Source organism: Rosa chinensis, chromosome 5 (assembly GCF_002994745.2).
Source record: "Rosa chinensis cultivar Old Blush chromosome 5, RchiOBHm-V2, whole genome shotgun sequence".
Classification (NCBI taxonomy): domain Eukaryota; kingdom Viridiplantae; phylum Streptophyta; class Magnoliopsida; order Rosales; family Rosaceae; genus Rosa; species Rosa chinensis.
Window position 1 is genome coordinate 75224172 of NC_037092.1, and position 18320 is coordinate 75242491.

An 18320-nucleotide genomic window follows, 5' to 3' on the forward strand; every position below is an offset into this window, starting at 1 on the left:
TCTCCTGTTGTCTTTCCTCTTTCTCTTTCGGACTGCCGATACTATCAAGGGACTTATTTACCAAACAGTTGTTAAACACCTCAATCCATGTATTAAAATTAGCAACGGCTGGTCTGCCCTTAGTTCGATCTCTTAGCTCGCAGCCAAGATCAATGTCACACTTTCCTTCTGCAAATACAATGTCCACCACTTGCCCATGTGGCGGCAGGCCTATAATGGCCGCTATATCAATCAAGGTCGGACTAAGTGCACCAAACTGAAGCTCCAGAGAGTTTGTTTGAGAACTCCAAAAACACATAGCGGCAACCAGCAAGGGGCGATCACAAGGAATAGTACTGGTGGACAGCTTGATGGCGTCATAGATCCCAAGTCGTTTCCATATTTCCCCAAATCGCTTCTCAACTCGTTCTACCCACGGAATCCAGTTGGCCGTTTCACCAGGCCATTTTCCTGGTTTTGTTCCCCATGCTCCCCATGCTTTTCTTCACTGAAGTAGCTAGAATCATCTACTTCATGTTGGCTCAAAACTTTTTCCACATCGGCCGGTATATCACTATGGATACTTGGGCCAAGTTGACGTACCACACCTGCATTCGGGACTCGTTGTGTTATTCTATTCATGAAGGCCGAGGCATTCTTTTCAATGGCTTGACTTAGTGCCTCCGCGAATGCAAATGAGCGCTTGGTAATACTTTTCTGTTTGCCTTCATAATTTTCTTCTCCGGTTCCTTTAGCAGCCATTGCTTGGCCAACCCAGTCCTACAAGATATAGAGAGCATCATTGGTTAGCACATCATCTTTCTCGAAGTACACCAAGTTTCTGGCTATTTAGTGCGATTCGCCGAAAACCACGAAACTTGGGGGGGCAAAGGCATATAATTACATGCATACAAGCCAATATTCTCGACACAAAAATTCAAAAGGGCCCAAAAAAAAAAAACACCATATTGGCAATATAATAGCATATGCCTTTGGATAAATATTTATCGAGACATATGCGTATCCTGCTGCCATACTTTCCAGACTTACAATTATAAGACCCTGACGAACGCTGCCGAAACAAAGACTTTAGCACAAGTTTCACTTTATTTGACTTTTCAAACCACATATATAAGTGATAAAAATGCAATTAAAGTTCTAGTCATGATAGTTGTGAATAAAGTGATGACTACGGGGCCTTTGAAAGATAAGGCCAAATATGGTTTGGTCAATTGCATCAAAACTAAAACTGGGAACTTGAAAGAAATAAAGCACATTTAATTACATGGTGGGTCTCATACAATTGCAGCTAGGGCTGGGCATTTAAGCCCGAAAACCCTCAAATCCGAACCGGCCCGTCAAAACCCGACCCGTTCGGGCCGGGCCCTATTTTTTTTTGTCGAAACGGTCCGGGCCCAGGCCTTGACTTTCAAGCAAACAGTTCGGGCCTGGCCTTGTCTTTCAAAGTGACAAAAGCCCGTCAGGCCCGTCTAAGAAATTAAAGGACAGATGTCCTTGTATTATTAGTCATAATATAGAGAGTAAAATCCTCATCATAGGATCGAATACACAAGATTATATTCTACACTCAAATACCTAAACCTAATCTTCAGTCATCATTTCTAATCTCTACACGATCTCTTGTGTGTTCAGGCCGCCTCCTCCACATTTCTAATCTCCAGTCGATCTGAACACAGAACACACATGATTCATGCTGCTCAATTTCTCCATAGCTGGGCCGCCTCCTCCGCCGATGCTGTGACGCCCAGACGCCGTGACGCAGATCGAGACCATGCCGAGGCCGAGACGCAGATCGAGACCACGCAAAGGCCGTGACGTAGATCGACACGCCGCCCAGACTGCTCTCTCACTCTCTTCACTTCACCTGCGCTGCTGCACAGCTCCTCCTTTCTTCACGTCTGGAGTCTGAATCTTTCAGCTTAGAAAGAGGTAGAGTTTTCTATTTAATGATTACTTCTCACTTTCTTTATGCATATTTCAGTGGCAAGCTTCAGAAACTGTGATCCTGTAAAGCTTATTTGCTTCATTGGAACAATATGCTCTCTTTTCATTTACTTTTAGATGAACTTATGTTACTAACATAGTGAGTAGGCAAAAACTGTGATTGCAGGCTTCCTTCCGTCTCAATATTTTTAGATTGAAGCCCCGATTCTCAAGGTCGGTGAGTAGAAGGAGATCGGAAAGCAGGGCCTGATGAAGAAACTTCTCAAGGAAGGTGAAAGCTGGGAAACTCCAAAGAGCGACAACGAGGTTGAAGGTGCGGTGCCGATTTCAACACTGCTTTCGAATTTGTGTTTTCTTGAATTTGAGCTTTTCTGGAATCGTTTTTGGTTTGTTTTGGATTGGGATTGATTTCAATTGTGATTGAATTTCAGTACATTACACCGGGACTTTGCTGGATGGGATTGAGTTCGATTCGAGCCGTGATACACCATTCAGGTTCACTCTTGGTCAAGGTGAGGGATCTCTAGCCTTTCACTTGTATTCTAATCACTAGATTAAGCTCTGAGCTGGATGCAAATTTTGTCTACTTAATGAGATTAGTGCTTTTCAATCGAAGTCTGTGGGAATTTTCAAAATTCATGATTGGTCTGATGGAATGTTATCATGAAGAAAAAAGCTTAAATTGCCGATTAAAAAATGTTTAGTTCGTGTGCTTATATATTTCCGCAAATTTTTGTTAGTATAGAAAGCAATGAATAGCTGCTGGCTGACTTGGTAGAAGAATAGGATTTATAGAGGCAACCTCTGGAAGGTAGTGCATTAATAAATATAGATGGAACACAAGCTCTCAGAGCATAAATGCATCAAGCTTTCTTTTTATTATTGAATTCAATTCGACTGTCTGTCATATTTAGCTTTCTAAATCTCTTTATGATGGTTGTTGTAGGCAAAAGCAAAACTGTGGAGTCCAATTGATGGATGGTAGCTGTTGAATTGCTCGATGGAGAACTGGAAAAAGGGTTGCTAAATTGTTGTATTTGAAATTTTGAATTAGGACTTTCTATTTCAATTGCATATTTGTATTTCAAACTTGGACAGTTGGACATTTGAACTTCATATTTAAATTGGGTCATTGTATTTCAAACTTTCAATTGCGGGTATTGTGATTAACTTGTATTTGAATTTGGATTTTATGTATTTTGGATAGTTCAATTTGCAGCTTCAACTTTGGATCTTGATATTGTGTTTTGATTTAAATCTGAACAGGTTGAAATGAATGAAATCTGGAACATAGCAAGGTAGATATATATATCCTACTAAGCAAAAGATAAAGGTTTTTGGGCCCGAAAGCCAGCAAACCCCGCCCGAAGTTAAACGGGCCGGTCCCGGGCCGGTTCCTGTTTGTGTCAAAACGGGCCGGTTCCGGGCCTAGTGAAAAACGGGCCGATTCCGGGCCCAGTGAAATTATAGTTAGACCCGGCCCGTGCCCAGCCCTAATTGCAGCACATATGATTGGATATTAGTTGGAAATTATGAGCAGAGAGCAAACATGCCGCAAGCAATTATGAGCCAAAGCAATTAAGCAATATGAACAGCATAATTAATAGCTAGCCCACAAATAGAGTGGATCAATCTTGGCGTAATTTCAGAGGCAACATGCCAATGGACTGACACCATCCACAATTTCTTTAATTAAATATGGAAGAGTTAGTAGGTCTTGAATGATAAGGTCAGAATTTTCTTTTTGACTAATGCAAATCTGGGGACATGATTGATCCACTCATAATTGCAAGCATGAACTCATTTATTTAGTTCATGGGGTGTACTGTAGATTTTTTGGGAAATTAGAAGCTCAAGTGCAGAAAGCCAAAATAACATAATTAACTTGGAGAATTATGACTTCATGATTCGTAAAGTTGTACCAATTTTCAATCATGAACTTGCGAAGCAAAGAAAGAACAAATGCCATACCTACGGGTTGATAGTTCTTGAGCAGTGAGCAATCAAGGGGTACCCAGTCTCCAAACAGCTCTAATAAAATGGGATTTGCTCAAAATCAGGAGATACCCAACCTTGATTTCAACTTTAGAACAATGGAAGATATGACTATAAGATGCTGAGTTTGAAATCTGCAGAGGAGATATTCATCAGATTTGGCAAATCTGGATTTTCTGGTTTTCAATGGCAACCAGTTTTTTTTTTTTTTTAAACGGAATGGGGCCAACTTTTCTTTTAGTTGGCTGACCAATTTTTTTTTTTTCAAGTTGGCTGGCTTACTTTTCTTTTCAGTTGGTTGGCTTTCTTTAAGTTGGCTAACTTTCTCTCGTGTTGGCCAACTTGAAATTTTGTTTCATGTATTGGCTGACCCTCTCTCATTTGTTGGCTTACTAAGAATATATCATTTGTTGGCTTACCCTCCCTCATGTTGGCCAACTTGAAAATAGTCTCCCTTGATGGCTTACTCTCTTTTGTTGGCCAAACTTGGATTTTCTTACTTATTGGCAAACTTGAACTTTTTCATGTGTTGGCCAACATGAGCTACATCTTGGCTTTCTTGTAATGTCTTCACTTGAGTTGGCCAATTCTTGGCATTTTTTCATGTGTTGGCTCCCACTAGCCACTCATTTAATGGCCAACTCGAGTTTTACTATCAGCTACTCGAATAAGCTCTTTATGGAGTTCTTTATTGGCCTTTGCTAGCCATTTTGCTTACTCTATCTTATTTAGCCGATTTGAAAATTTCCATGTGTTGGCCAACAAGAGCAACAAATTGGTTTTCTTGTGATATTTTTTGTTTGTTGGCTAATACTTAGCATTTTTCACTCGTTGGCTTCCATGAGGCATTCTCACGTGTTGGCCAACTCCAGTTTTATCAATCGGCTTATTAGAGCAAGTTATTTGTTGGCCTTCGTTAGCCGATTTGCATACTCGCTCTTCTGTTGGCCGATTTAAAAATAAATAGTCATTTCCGTGTTGTCCTAACTTAACTTGGTTTGGCTTTCTAAGGAACAACGCACTTACTTACTCGAATATCATTTTCTCAAGTTGTCCCTTTACTTAACTTGCTAGAGCATAGGTATGGCAGCCAACTTGTCAGCTTGGATTTCGGCTACTAAATTTGGTTCACCAATTTAGTTGATTTCCGGATATCTAGCTCGACCAAGACAATCATGGAGGTAGTGAGGGACATAAACTCATGAGTTTTTCGGATGTCGATCAGGGGGCCATGTTGACTCAAATTTCTCAACCACTCGGCGACATTCGCCGATGCTTAAGCAACTTGGTGGGGTGGGGGGGCAATGTTTGTACCCACATTTGCATGACCACTGGGACATAGCTAATGTGCATAGTTATTGAATGATTTCTAGTTACAGTTTTCTGCTCAACAAGTAATTGGGCCGATTGCCAGAAATGTTGGCCGATGAATAATTGGACAATTCATCTGGTCCAAGACAAGTCACATAAAAACTCGGCCGATAGAGGTTTCGAAAGTTAGGCCATTGGTTATCGGCCGGCCAGTAGTCATTGGTTTATTGTCTAAAAGCCCATTAGCCAATACTCAAATTGGTTTCCAATCCGAACTCAACTTAGAAAGATAATGGCAGATTGTCAGAGAGGCCGATAAGCTATAAAGATGAAATTTGATCTTTTTAGTATTTCAGTCGACTTGAAGTTCACGTCAGCTGATAAGGAGAGTTCAATCCAAGTTAGTCTACTTCAAGATTAATTGCAGCCGTTGATGACGTCCATCAAAGCCAATCCGGATAAAGTCTAGCATCAAGTCAGCCGACGATAAGTTTTGAAGCCGAATCAAGATAGAGTCAGTGAGGCAAGAGGAGGCCGAATTCCACTCAACTTCAAAGAGTCAATAGATCAGTTCAAGTCACAAAGCAGCCAATATAAGTAGAAGCGTCGACAGAAGACACCACACACAACTCCAGAAACTCAAGCCATCAAGCTTTTCTTATTTCGTCTTACCTTTTGCTTAGGTAGAATTTCCGTCTATTTCCTTAGTTTATTTGCTCTACTAGTTACAATCTCAGTTACTTTACCTTTCTTGTAGCCAAGTATCGATTTTGAATTGTTCTCTTTGTTTTCTTTCAAACAATAGTTAATAATTTGCAGCCATTCCAGTTTTTAGTTTCGTTGTTATTATCTTTTATTTGCTCCTTATTGTCTTTATGCTTTACTTATTTGATCGTGCTGTTTACTGTTCGTAGTCGCATAGTAGCTATTAATCTTATATTTACTCATACTCCCACGATCGCACTTAACTCACCCGACCTTCAACCACCAAGTTCTTAATCCAGAGGCATCGAACCGCAGCCAAGAGTAAGTTCCTTCCTCGGCTAACAATTGCTTGATAAGTCAGATTTACATCCACTACACCTACAGTTGTACACTTGGCCTTTTGGCCGTGTGCTGGCACGCTCCTCATCTATTGATCGAGAAGGACATTTGTCCCTTGATCCCTCGGCTGTATAGGCCGAGGTGATTTTCAGAGGCAACAATATTCACAATGCATGAATCTTCCTATTTCATTCTCCTTTCTCAATCACATTATAGTAAGATTCCTATGAATTCGTTGGGTCATTAGTCTTCTAATAATTAAGTTCAAGTCATTCGTTTGCGTGTAGAAGATATGCATAAGGGTGCGGCCATTGCCACCCTACAATTTTCTTAGTTCACCCTACAATTAGTTGAATTATTGAAAAACTATATTACCCAATTGCAAAATGAATAATAAGTACACTAATTTTCTAAAATCCAAAAATCGGTAAGGAAAACTAAATACATAGCCAATTAATTAAATACAAAGACTAATTAATTTCTCATTACGTAACATTAATCTTCATCTTGTCCACCCAAATTTGAATTTATTACTAGTTTTTAGTCTCTTGTTGCTTCCTCATCTTTAATTTATTATTCAGTTCACAAAATCATTAGTGTTAATTTCATCAAAATATTTGCAATACCGTTTGTGAACACCGAAAGTAAAAATTTTAAACATAAAAAAAAAAAACTCAATCTTCAGCATTGCTCAAAGTTGTTAACTTACTAATCTTTTGACACCGATTGAAATAGACGAACACTTAAACTGAAAGAAAAAAATGGAAGTAAATCAGATTATGATTTTATTAGGAAACTTTAATAGATTTTAGTTTTTTTATTGGTACAAATTAAATGAGATTTTTTTAAAAAATTCTTTTTTAGTTAGATATATATGTCAGATAAAAGGATATTTCTGGAAAGAAAATTTAGGTAGACAAGTAAATTTAATAATTGAAATTAAAATGCAAGGTGTAATGAGCAATTAGGGTGAACAAAGAAAATGATAGGGCAGCAATAGCCGCACCCTATGTATAAATAAATATATAAATAACCCTGTGGATTATTTGTTTGTTTTTTCTTAATTTGCTGGAATTTGTGATGAGTTTCAGCGTGAGTTGAATCTAACACGACCTGAAATAGAATATTAGACATGAGTTCATAAATAATATGAATTGCAGAAAATGAATATATTGTTGTTGAATTATTTTTTCTGTATATGCCTTATATATATGAATAAGACGATTTGATGTGAAAAAGTGTTTGCACTCATTGTCCATATAATGGACATCAATGTCTGCACTCTACACTACCATTACTGCATTTGGTCAATTGATTAGAGAGAAACTTGAACCAAGCATATTGCAAAATTTCCAACCTAAATTTAAATATTGTGCTTGATATGACATACAGGCCCTTGGAGAAATTTCCAAATGCTTAGCACCGAATTTGGTGATATTTATCTGATCACAAAAACAAGTAATTTCCTAAAGAAAAGATCACAAAGTCTAGTTAAGACAAGGAAATCACAGTATAAATTTCAAAAATAATAGAAACGTGCATAACAAGATCAAACAGACTTAGTTAACATATTTTTTTTCTTCGCCAAAATGATGTAAATTGATATTAAGATCAAGAATGAATACATGGGATCAGATATCTAAGTCCACAAAATCTAGGGCGAAAGTCAGAACATAAACAAATACCTATTAATTAGACCGACTACCTGCAACAATTGCAAATAAATGCTTATAAACCAGAAAAAAAGAAGTGAAAAAATGTCTTCATTTCTTCTCCAACCTAGACTAAAGGTGGACTTATTAAAACCTTTGCTGGGGTAAGATCTAGTTGGACGAAATCCGAATAGAGCAAACAACATGAAAACCAAGATTACAATGCAAAATCAAGTCTGTAAGGACTAAGGACATACATCAAAGGAACAGTGATCAACTTGTCTTCAAATTGAAAGCTTATATGGAATAAAGCCCGAATTCTACAACAACCTCACAATCTGAACCACAAACTACAACCACACGAACAATCTTTAGAACAAGCATTGAAATTGATTAACTCTGAGTATATTTGCAAGAAATGTGAAGACAATTGTGTGGGAGAACACGCAACTATTGTCCCAAGACTTTGTGGGCTGTACTCCATACCACTCGATCAAGTTTGGTTCTACATCATCTTCTACTATTCCTAGTTCTTTTTCCAAGACTGCATATGTTGGGAAAACTATAAAAAATTTACTTTGGCATCAAAGACTTGGTCACCTTACTAATGAAGTAGTCAAAAGTATGTTGAATAAGTGCCAGCTTTCTGGTGACACTACTGCTGTTTTATACTTTGTGAAGCCTGCTTGCTTGGTAAATTTCACAAGCTTCCTTACCCAGTTTCTCAAACAAGAAGTGAAGCATCTTTTGATATATTACATTCTGATGTTTGGGGCCCTGCTCCTCATTTGTCCTTAGATGGCTTTAAGTACTTTGTAATTTTCATCGATGACTGTACTAGGTATACTTGGATGTTTCCAATGAAAAATAAATCTGAAGTATTTCCATACTTTTAGTCTCTTTGTGCCTTTGTCAAAACTCATTTTTCCACAAACATTAAAACCCTGCATAGTGATGGGGGAGGTGAATACACTAGCTTGTGTTTCAGACCTTCTTGAATGCTAATGGGATTCTTCATTAGTTCTCATGTCCCTTTTACACCAGAGCATAATGGTATATTAGAGAGAAAGAATAGACATATAAGGGAAATAGCTGTAACCTTTTTGCAAACTGCTTCTCTCCCTTCACCTTTTTGGTATCATGCATGTGCTCTTGCTATATACCTCGATCATAAGCAGAATGCCTACTGCTGTCCTACAAATGCTTTCTCCTTTTGAAAAATTGTACAATAAGGTTCCCTCAGTTGATTTGTTAAGGGTATTTGGACGTGCTTGCTATCCTCTCATGACACCCTATAGGACTGACAAGCTTCAACCTAAAACCGCAAAATGTGTCTTCATTGGCTTTGCAGCTGGGTACAAAGGCTATATTTGCTACAACTGGGTCACAAGAAAGTGTATTATTTCGAGACATGTCTTCTTCGATGAAACATCCTTTCCTTTCACTGGCTCTCAGTCTTCACATGGGTCAACGCTACAGCAACCTTGTGTACAGCCCTATTCTTCAACTGCTCAGTCTTACACGTAGCCCACTATCCCAGCACGTATCTCTTCTACTACATGTCCTAATGCTAGTATTCCTGCACATGCTGCTACTACTTTCATGTCAACCTCTACTCCATGTCCTAACGTTACTATTCATGTATTCCTTCACATGCTCCTACCAATTTCACGTCAACATCTCCTACATGGCCTAATGCTACTATGCCTCCTACATGTCCTAATGCTACTATTCTTTCACATGCTCCTACTAATTTCACATCAACCTCCACTATGAGCTCTCCCTCTCATGCATCTGACACACACACTATCATCCACTTTGATGAAACTGAAGGCTCCATTGATATTAGTTCTCAACCTGGCACTGATACCATAAAAGCTTCAAGATAAGCTTGAGAGAAAACCAGAGAGTACCAGAAAATAGAAACTGAGCTTGTACAAAATGGAACAATTAGTTACAACCAGATTAGGGTATTGGTATTTATAGTAATTAGCTTACTGACCTAATTATCACACTAACTAACAACTCTACCTAACTAATCCATAAGACCAGCAGCCATGTGACACGTGTCAAGATAACACACAATAATAGATATGTAAATGGTATATATATGTTATCAGTTAATCATATAATATTATTACTATAGTAGACTCAGCTCCTCTAATTTCAAGTACTTTCTTTCTTGTTTTTCTATAAATTAAGCACAAAGCGGACTAGCATATATGCAACCAGTAATATCATCATCCTCAGAATCAGAAGTGATCGAGAGGTATTGTAGTGATGAAGTACCTCATCGTCATCATGCTAGCAATGCTAGTAACTGTAGGCAATCTTTGGGGATTTGATGTGGGGGTTGATGGGGCTGGGGAGTGTGGAAGCAACCCGGAGGTTGTGGTATACAAGCTTGCTTCATGTGGACCAGCAGCACAAGATGGGAGCATCGCGGTTTCTCACAAGTGTTGCTCGTTGGTGAAACGCGTCGACAAGCGTTGCCTTTGTGCCATTGTGCTCTCTAAAGAACTTCAGAGTCGTGGCCTCAACCCAGCAATCGCAGTCACCATACCTAAACGTTGTAAGGATCCCAGACGTCCCAAGGGTTACAAGTGCGGAGGTAACTTAGTTTCCCAATATTCAGATTATATTACGAGTCTCTAGTACTTACGTTGTTCTTGTCTTCTTGATCGATCAGTTTGTCTTTATGATTCTCTCTCTATATATGCATGCATGCTGCTCACAATTCAAATTTCATGGGGTTGCCTAATTGTTTTACTTATCATTCTGTTTATGCTTTTGAAGCTTATACGGTGCCTTGATCGATTATGAAGACCCAAGACGATGGTCCCATATATAGCTGTGGAATTCTCATGTTGCTTTCACATCATCTAATGTTTAAATATATTAGTATATATTGAGCCTTTTTAACTTACAGGTTTAAAGGATAAATAAAGTGCTACTTCAATAGTACAATCCATATTAACAACTATTCTTTTTAGTTGATCTATTTTCCATTAACATCACAATATTACCCGCAAGAAACACGGGCACGTTGCTAGTTATATATTACTGGTCTTCATGCATGTACTGTGTTTCAAGATAAAAGCACTACTAAAGTGCTACTTCAATAGTTCAATCCATTATTATTACTGGTCTTCATGCATGTACTGTGTTTCAAGATAGGAAAATTCTTAAGTGGAGGTTTCCCTACTAGGTGGCTTTAGGGCCACCCAATCAGAAGAAATGAAATTTTTTCTCTTTTTCGAAACTGCCCCTACTCCCTAAAGTACAATACTGAAAACACCCCCCTTGCTGGACAGTGATTGGTCTGCCCCACCACGTGTCCGTGCGGCTGCCCCACGCAAGATTCTCTCTTCAAGATAAAAGCACTACTTAAGTGCTACTTCATTAGTTCAATCCATTATTATTACTGGTCTTCATGCATGTACTGTGTTTCAAGATAAAAGCACTACTAAAGTGCTACTTCAATAGTTCTATATATGGAAATTATTCTATGCACCGACGGTGCAAATGACTTAACACTTATAAGATGATCTAAACTCTTGATATTTATAATTAATATTTTTATTAATAACCTAAGAATGTATTTAATATAATCTAACCATCCATTTATGTCGGTGCAAGTGCACATCGGTGTATTGAATTCTCTCCTTCAATATATTATTATTACTGGTCTTCATGCACGTACTGTACGCAATTAAATTAGTTGTTTCAAGATAAAAGCACTACTAAAATTTCCTGGGAATACCGAAGGCAACTCTATTGCAATTGGACATTTGGACCATTAATATTACCCAATAAAAAAATAAATTGAAAAATATATATCATTACCCAAATTGACATAAATGGATACAACGATACGCAAGAAGTTTCTAGCTAAGACAAACAATATGAAATGCGGATTGTAAATAGAACAGTACAAATGAGATTCAACTAACTAACTCCCTAGAACTATCATACAGACTACACTACAGACGATCACAAAAGAGATGTAGTGGAGTTGATCACATGGGAACAAAAGGCAAGAAAAGATAACAACTCATTTCAGCTTGAAGCACCAACAATGATTAGAAACACCCCGTCTTTGGTCGATTTAGACGTCCCCTTATTTATATCAAGTCTATGAAACTATAGTACAAGAGAATTGAAGTGGAAATAAAGAAATCCAACAATCAGATAGTTAGATAGCATAATAGCACCAACCTTTCAGGCCATACCAAGTTAATCGAAAAGCCTACAATTATAGAAGAGTAATTAAATAAAAGGCCATTCAAAGTAAGATCAAACAAAATTAGGTCCTGGACTCTCTAAGACAAATACTAATCATTCTTCCCAATGGCTTGCACCATGTGCCAAATCAAACCATTTAATCAAACCAAGAACCAAAATTCCAAGTTTATGAAGTGGATACTTCTAGTTTTGAGTACAGACTAATCGAGAACATCATACCATGTAATCAAGATGCAGAACCAAAATTTCAATTTTCTCAAGTTGATGCTTCTAGGTTTTAGACTTTTAGTAGTACTAATCGAGAAACCAGAGTTAGACATTGGTGCGATACAATGGTCAGTGAATTTAGAGTTTATGTTGGAGGAGAAGGTTTTCTCCAAGTTAAAAACTACTAGAGATAAGAAGAGGCCTTTTTTTTTCTTTTCCTCCCCTATTTTATGTCCTTATTGGTAATTTGACATGAGTTGACAAAGTCAACTATTACTTGAAAAAAAAAAAAGAGGTCGAAATACTAATTTTGGAGGTATGAATAGAAGCTCCCATTTGAAAATTTTAAATTTTTTTTTCATACTAGTCAGATTCAAGCCTATGACATCCACAATAATAATTTTTATCAATAATTAGCATGTCATAGCTCACCGGTCTTTACTCTTAAAAATAAAAAATAATAATAAAAAAAAAAAAAGAGCTGGATGGGATGTTGGTATAAAAAATTGTAGAATAGAGGAGCTTCTTCCCTGCTCCCTAGTGAATTTTAATAACTTTTTTTTTCCTCTCTTTAGTGGTTTCTTCCTGAAAACATATAAGTGTTTATTTAATGTTGTACATATTTTTTTTGTGAAGGAGTTTGAAACCTAGCCTACTTGGAAGGCGCAGCCCCATGCCCAAAATCATTTATTAAATCAGAACTACGTAACCGGAAAGGGGACATAAAACTTGAACCCATGCTACAATAAAACAGTTACAATAATCATCGTAAAGGACATACTGAATAATAGCAGGAGCCTTATCTAACCGAACATCATCTAAAACAAACAAACTAGCAAGGTGAGCAAGTTTATTAGCTACACCATTTGCTTCACGGTAAATATGCCGAATTGTAAAAGATTGAAAGGCATATACATAATCCTTTACAATCATCTAAAACCCTGCTTACCTCTGAGAAATTATATTCCTTACTTTGAAGTGCAATAATCAACAGGGCAAAGTCACTTTCAATATCTACTTACAACCAATTTTGGTGAATACCAAGCAGAATACCAGCTCTACACGCCTTAGCTTTCAAAGGGCATAGAGTTTATCTAAAGGGTGAGTAGACTTTCTTTTTAAAAGAAGCGATAATTTCATTAATGTTGTAATATTACAAAAAAAAACCCGTCATACTTGGCTCGACAAAAGTGAATTCTCTGTATAGAATATTGCAGTTGCATACACTTAACACCTAACGCTCCCATAAATATTATAGACAGTACAGAACATCAAATAAAAATTAATCTCCATACTCAAATTTAAACTCTTTGGTAACCAAAATGATAATCCAAAGGGCGAGTGCGTAGAGGTTCTGAATGATCATCTTGCTTATTTATGAAAAACAAAGATGAAAACGCCCATAGAGGAGGAGAAAGGAGCGGGGGTAACATCCTTAGAGCAACTCCAACAGATTCCCTATATTTTGATTTTTCTCTACTTTAGGGAAAAGTAAGTCTCTTTTGCTCTAACAAATTCCTTATAACTATCCCTATTTTAGAGAAAGTGAGGAAAGAGAAAACCAAATTCCTTATATTTACAGCAAACTCTAAAATTTTAAGGAAGAATATGGAGATTTTAAAGATTGTTGTAAAATAGCGAATTTGTTGGAGTTGGAGAAGAAAAAGAAGTTAAAGTTTTGACTTTTGCTTCCCCATAATATAGAAATTATAGGGAAGCTGTTGGAGTTGCTTTTACTCCTCCAAAAGGCACAACTCTTTTTTTTTCTTTCTTTTTTATTTGTTAGAACATACAACTCAAGTCCACTAGACCACGTACTCAAAAAAAAAAAAAAGGAATTCCACTAGGCCAAAATAGAAACGAATTAAGTACATCAAATGTTACACATTACAATCTTTTCAAAAAAAAAATGTTACACATTACAAGATAGAAAAAGGAAAATCATAACATAGCTAAGTTTAACACTAATTTACTTATTTTCTTTCTTTCGATTAAATTTTCCTCTGGAAATTGGCTATTTTCAATGCAACTGCCACCGCTACCTTGTCTTGGATGCTATCAAAAAATTGAAAGTAGGCATACCTCCATGATTTCTTTATGAGTAATGTGCCACAAACACCCCAAAAGCCTACGACAAAGCCGAGCACTACGCTGATGTAGAAACCAAGCTTTTTATCATCTTCATGTCTTTTCCCACGAGGAAAAGTGGGTTGTGGAGGTGTGTCATCTCCTGGGCACTTGTTTAAAAGGGGAAACCCACAGAGTGATGGATTGCCCCCATAAATATTGGTTGAATCATCAAGTGCTTGAAGTTGGTTGCCCAAAGGAATTCTTCCGCTCAATTCATTGTAAGACAAATTCAAGTGAGACAAATAAGTTAAAGATGAAATACTTTGAGGAATTCGTCCCGAAAGGTGGTTGACTGAGAGATCAAGGAATTCGAGCGACCGCAAGTTTCCAATTTTCGAGGGAATATTTCCACTTAGATGATTCATCGACAAGTTCAAGATAACCAATGCGAAGAGACTGCATATTTTTTCAGGGATTTCACCTTCCAAACTATTTGAGGAAAGATCTATGCTTTTTACCCACCTCAGAGTCTTATTATATTGGAATTCTCTTCCTTTGGTCACCATTATTTGTTGTTCATACGCTTGATATAAGGGATAAGCATTGAACTTGACATCTGTTAGAGCAGTCATATTATTCAAACACTTTGGTATAGTACCTGAGAGGTGGTTATGACCAAGATCTAAGAGGTGAAGGTAGCCAAGATTGCATAATTGCTGGGGAATATGTCCACTTAGATAATTGGATGGCAGCCGTAAGATAAACACCTTGGATACATTTGTTCCTATCCATGAAGGTAGGTTTCCAGTAAATCTATTACCGCCAAGATCAATACTCCTCAGTTTGGTGCAATTTCCCAAGGCCATCGGGATTTCACCATCGAATTTGTTGTTCTTCATCGACAACATAAAAAGTGAACGTGGGATACCCATTGAACTGGGAATATTTCCTGAGAGATGATTGTCTCCAACATCTACAATGTATATGTCACTCCACATACTCCATGCTTGAGGGAACTCTCCAGAAATGTTGTTGCTTCTTAGAGAAAAGACTAACAACTTCTGCATATTGAAAACAGAGGATGGAATCGTGCCATTCAAATAATTTTCAAAGAGATGCAGTTGTTGCAAATTTGGAAAATGTTGGTCAAAAGTTAACGGAATTGGCCCGCAAAATGAATTGCTAGCAAGATTTAGGTAGTAAGCCTCCTTACATAACCAAAGTGGGAGTGAGCTGTGGAATTGATTATGTCTCAAATCTAGAGTCACTAAATTTGGAACTATCAGTTGGACTGGAAGCTTTCCACGAATTTGGTTGTAAGATAAATCCAAATATTGGACTTGGGAAGATATTTTCACGAACCATTCCTCTGGTATGGAATCCGAGATGCCTGTATTCCTTAGAGAGACATAAACTAGTTTAGTTTGAGATAGAAGCCATAGTGAAAAGGCAGGACCTACTTGACAGTTCCTGATGTAAATGGTGTCAAGCTTGAAAGGAGGAACCCACTCATAAGCCACATTGAAAATGATGGAAGGAAGTAGGTTGGGGGTACTGAATTTACTGATATTGCCCAGCGCAATGTATTTTAACTTGGCGAGATCTATGAAATGGGCTTCAGTTAAAAAGCCTACCAATGAGTTGCCCGACAAGTCGAGATAAACTAGCTCAGAGAGTCGTCCCAAACTTTGCGGGATGGATCCATTCAAATGATTGTCAAAGAGGTTAAGGTACTGCAAATGGGGGAGCATCCCTAAGGAGGCAGGCAATTCGCCTACCAGCATATTACTAGACAAGTCTAGTGACTCCAACTTATTATTTGCACAACCTGATAAACCATCCAAAAACTCTGGAATGCCCTGATCAAATGCGTTTCCCGCAAGAATTAAGGTCTTTAGGTTGCAGAGATTTCCAAAGAATTTGGGAATTCGACCGTGAAGACCATTAAGAGATAAATCAAGTTCTTCCAATGACTTCAGGTTAACGAAATCATTGGGAAAGGGACCGCTGAAAGAATTCTTGGCCAAGTGAAGTTCTCTGAGGCTAGTTAGATTAAAGACCCACTTTGGAAATGGGAACTTAAAATCATTGTATGACATATCAAGGATCAAAAGTGATGTGAGGTTCATGGTGTGAAGTGAAGGTGGAAGGCTTTCAATGTTGCATCTAGACAAGTGTAACTCTAGCATGGAAGGAAGCATGTTAACAACATGTAGCCAACTGGCTCCTGCATTGCTAAGGTCCACTTCAGTCAGACTGAGGTATTTTAGAGAGAAGAGATGAGAAAGCCAATGCAAATTTATGGAAGAAATTTCCAATAAATAGTTACCACTGAGGTCAAGATAGTTCAAGTTTGATAGGTTACCAAGATGTGGTGGAATCTGTCCCTCAAAAGATGAAGATGAGACATTGAGATACTTTAGACTTTTAAGCTGACCAAAGAACTTAGGAATTTGAAGCCCTTGAAAGCCATTCGAGCTCAAGTCTAAGTAACTCATATATTTCAAGCTAAGCAAAGAAGGATTTATCTTACCCTCCAAAAAGGACTCTTCATAAGCCTCAAACTCCTGGTCTTCAGCATCAATAGATGGAGCTGGACTTGTATTGCGGAGGTCCATCTTTTCAACATGACCAGTGTGGTTGTTGCATGAAATCCCTTTCCATTGACAACAATTTTGACCCTCCCAAGATGATAGCCTACCCGAAGCATCGATAAGATCTGCCTTAAAGATGAGAAGCGCGCTTCTCTCTGTGTCAATGCATTTCACAACTGGAAGGCCATCTCCCAAGCAGAGTTCACTAGTGTTTAGGCATGAAGAGCCTAAAAACAAGAGGAAACAGAGAGTAATATTGAAATGATAGACAGGGTTGGGAAAGTTTGCAGAACTATCCATAATTAAGGTTTGCTTTGTTGTGGATGGCTATTATTGAACACATCTGGTGGAATTTATAGAAGGCTACGAGCAAGTAAAATTCAATATTAAAATATAATTCAATTTGTTCGCCACATTCATAGTCCTCGCCTGCTCGGCCCATTTCACAAGTTTGCAAGTCTTTTCAAGTTCATAACAAAATTGGTTAATTAATAGGTATACATTAGACTAAACCGATGTTTTGGCTTCATGGTGGATTTTGGCATTTTGCAAACCCTACTTATCCTAGACAGGACTAAAATAATATGTGTGAGGAGACAGGACTAAAATAATATGTGTGAGGAGTTGAGGCTGTATAAGTAATAGTGTAATACCACCAAATTCTAATGAAGATGGTAATTATATATTAAGAAAAAATATCATTTTGGTCATTCAATTTTGATCTGTTTGATACTTTGGTCATTGACTTTTAAAAAATATCATTTTGATCACTCAACTTTAACACTATTTAACATTTAGTCACTGCCGTTAAATATTTCTTCACAAACCGTTAAAATTGAGGACGTTTTGGTCAAATCATTAAAAGATAAATCTGAAAAAATTAAAATTAATTTGAGCCTTCTTGAATTTATTTTCTTGCAAATTGCAATCGCATAAATGAAGGTTTTTAGTTGGCCTCCATGACCAAACACAGTAATCTCTCCCTCTAGTCTTATTAATCCATTACAAGTTGAAAGCTCAAACCTTGTAAAAGACCATTATTCTCTCACAGAGAGACTCATAATTAGATCATTAACCAAACTTAGACTAGACCTTCTCAACTTCATCGCAGACTAGGACCAAGTCCTTAAGATTAAGAAAGAGCTATCAAGGCCATCAACGCTTTGGCTTCTCTGTGCAAAGATAAGGAACAGCTCTTCATCTAGAACCCACTGCTATTTATAAGACGAGTTTAATTATTTTCCAGTTCTGAGTTGAT

At 37.6% G+C, this 18320-nt stretch overlaps 2 protein-coding genes across 2 annotated transcripts; one reads left to right on the forward strand and one right to left on the reverse strand.

The window, feature by feature from the left end:
- The first annotated feature begins 10117 nt into the window (after positions 1-10117).
- LOC112168436 (putative lipid-transfer protein DIR1) lies at positions 10118-10882 on the forward strand. The gene is made up of 2 exons (XM_024305561.2): positions 10118-10557; positions 10743-10882. Exons 1-2 carry the CDS (start codon positions 10227-10229, stop codon positions 10757-10759), a joined length of 348 nt encoding a protein of 115 aa, XP_024161329.1. The 5' UTR covers positions 10118-10226; the 3' UTR covers positions 10760-10882.
- Positions 10883-14389: 3507 nt separating this feature from the next.
- Positions 14390-17362, reverse strand: LOC112164070 (receptor-like protein EIX2). The gene has a single exon (XM_024300310.1). The coding sequence runs from the start codon at positions 17360-17362 to the stop codon at positions 14390-14392; it is 2973 nt and encodes a 990-aa protein (XP_024156078.1).
- Positions 17363-18320: the final 958 nt, after the last annotated feature.

Coding starts and splice junctions, on each gene's coding strand:
- LOC112168436 (XM_024305561.2), top strand. CDS start 10,227: ATGAAGTACCTCATCGTCATCATGCTAGCAATGCTAGTAACTGTAGGC.
- LOC112164070 (XM_024300310.1), bottom strand. CDS start 17,362: ATGGATAGTTCTGCAAACTTTCCCAACCCTGTCTATCATTTCAATATT.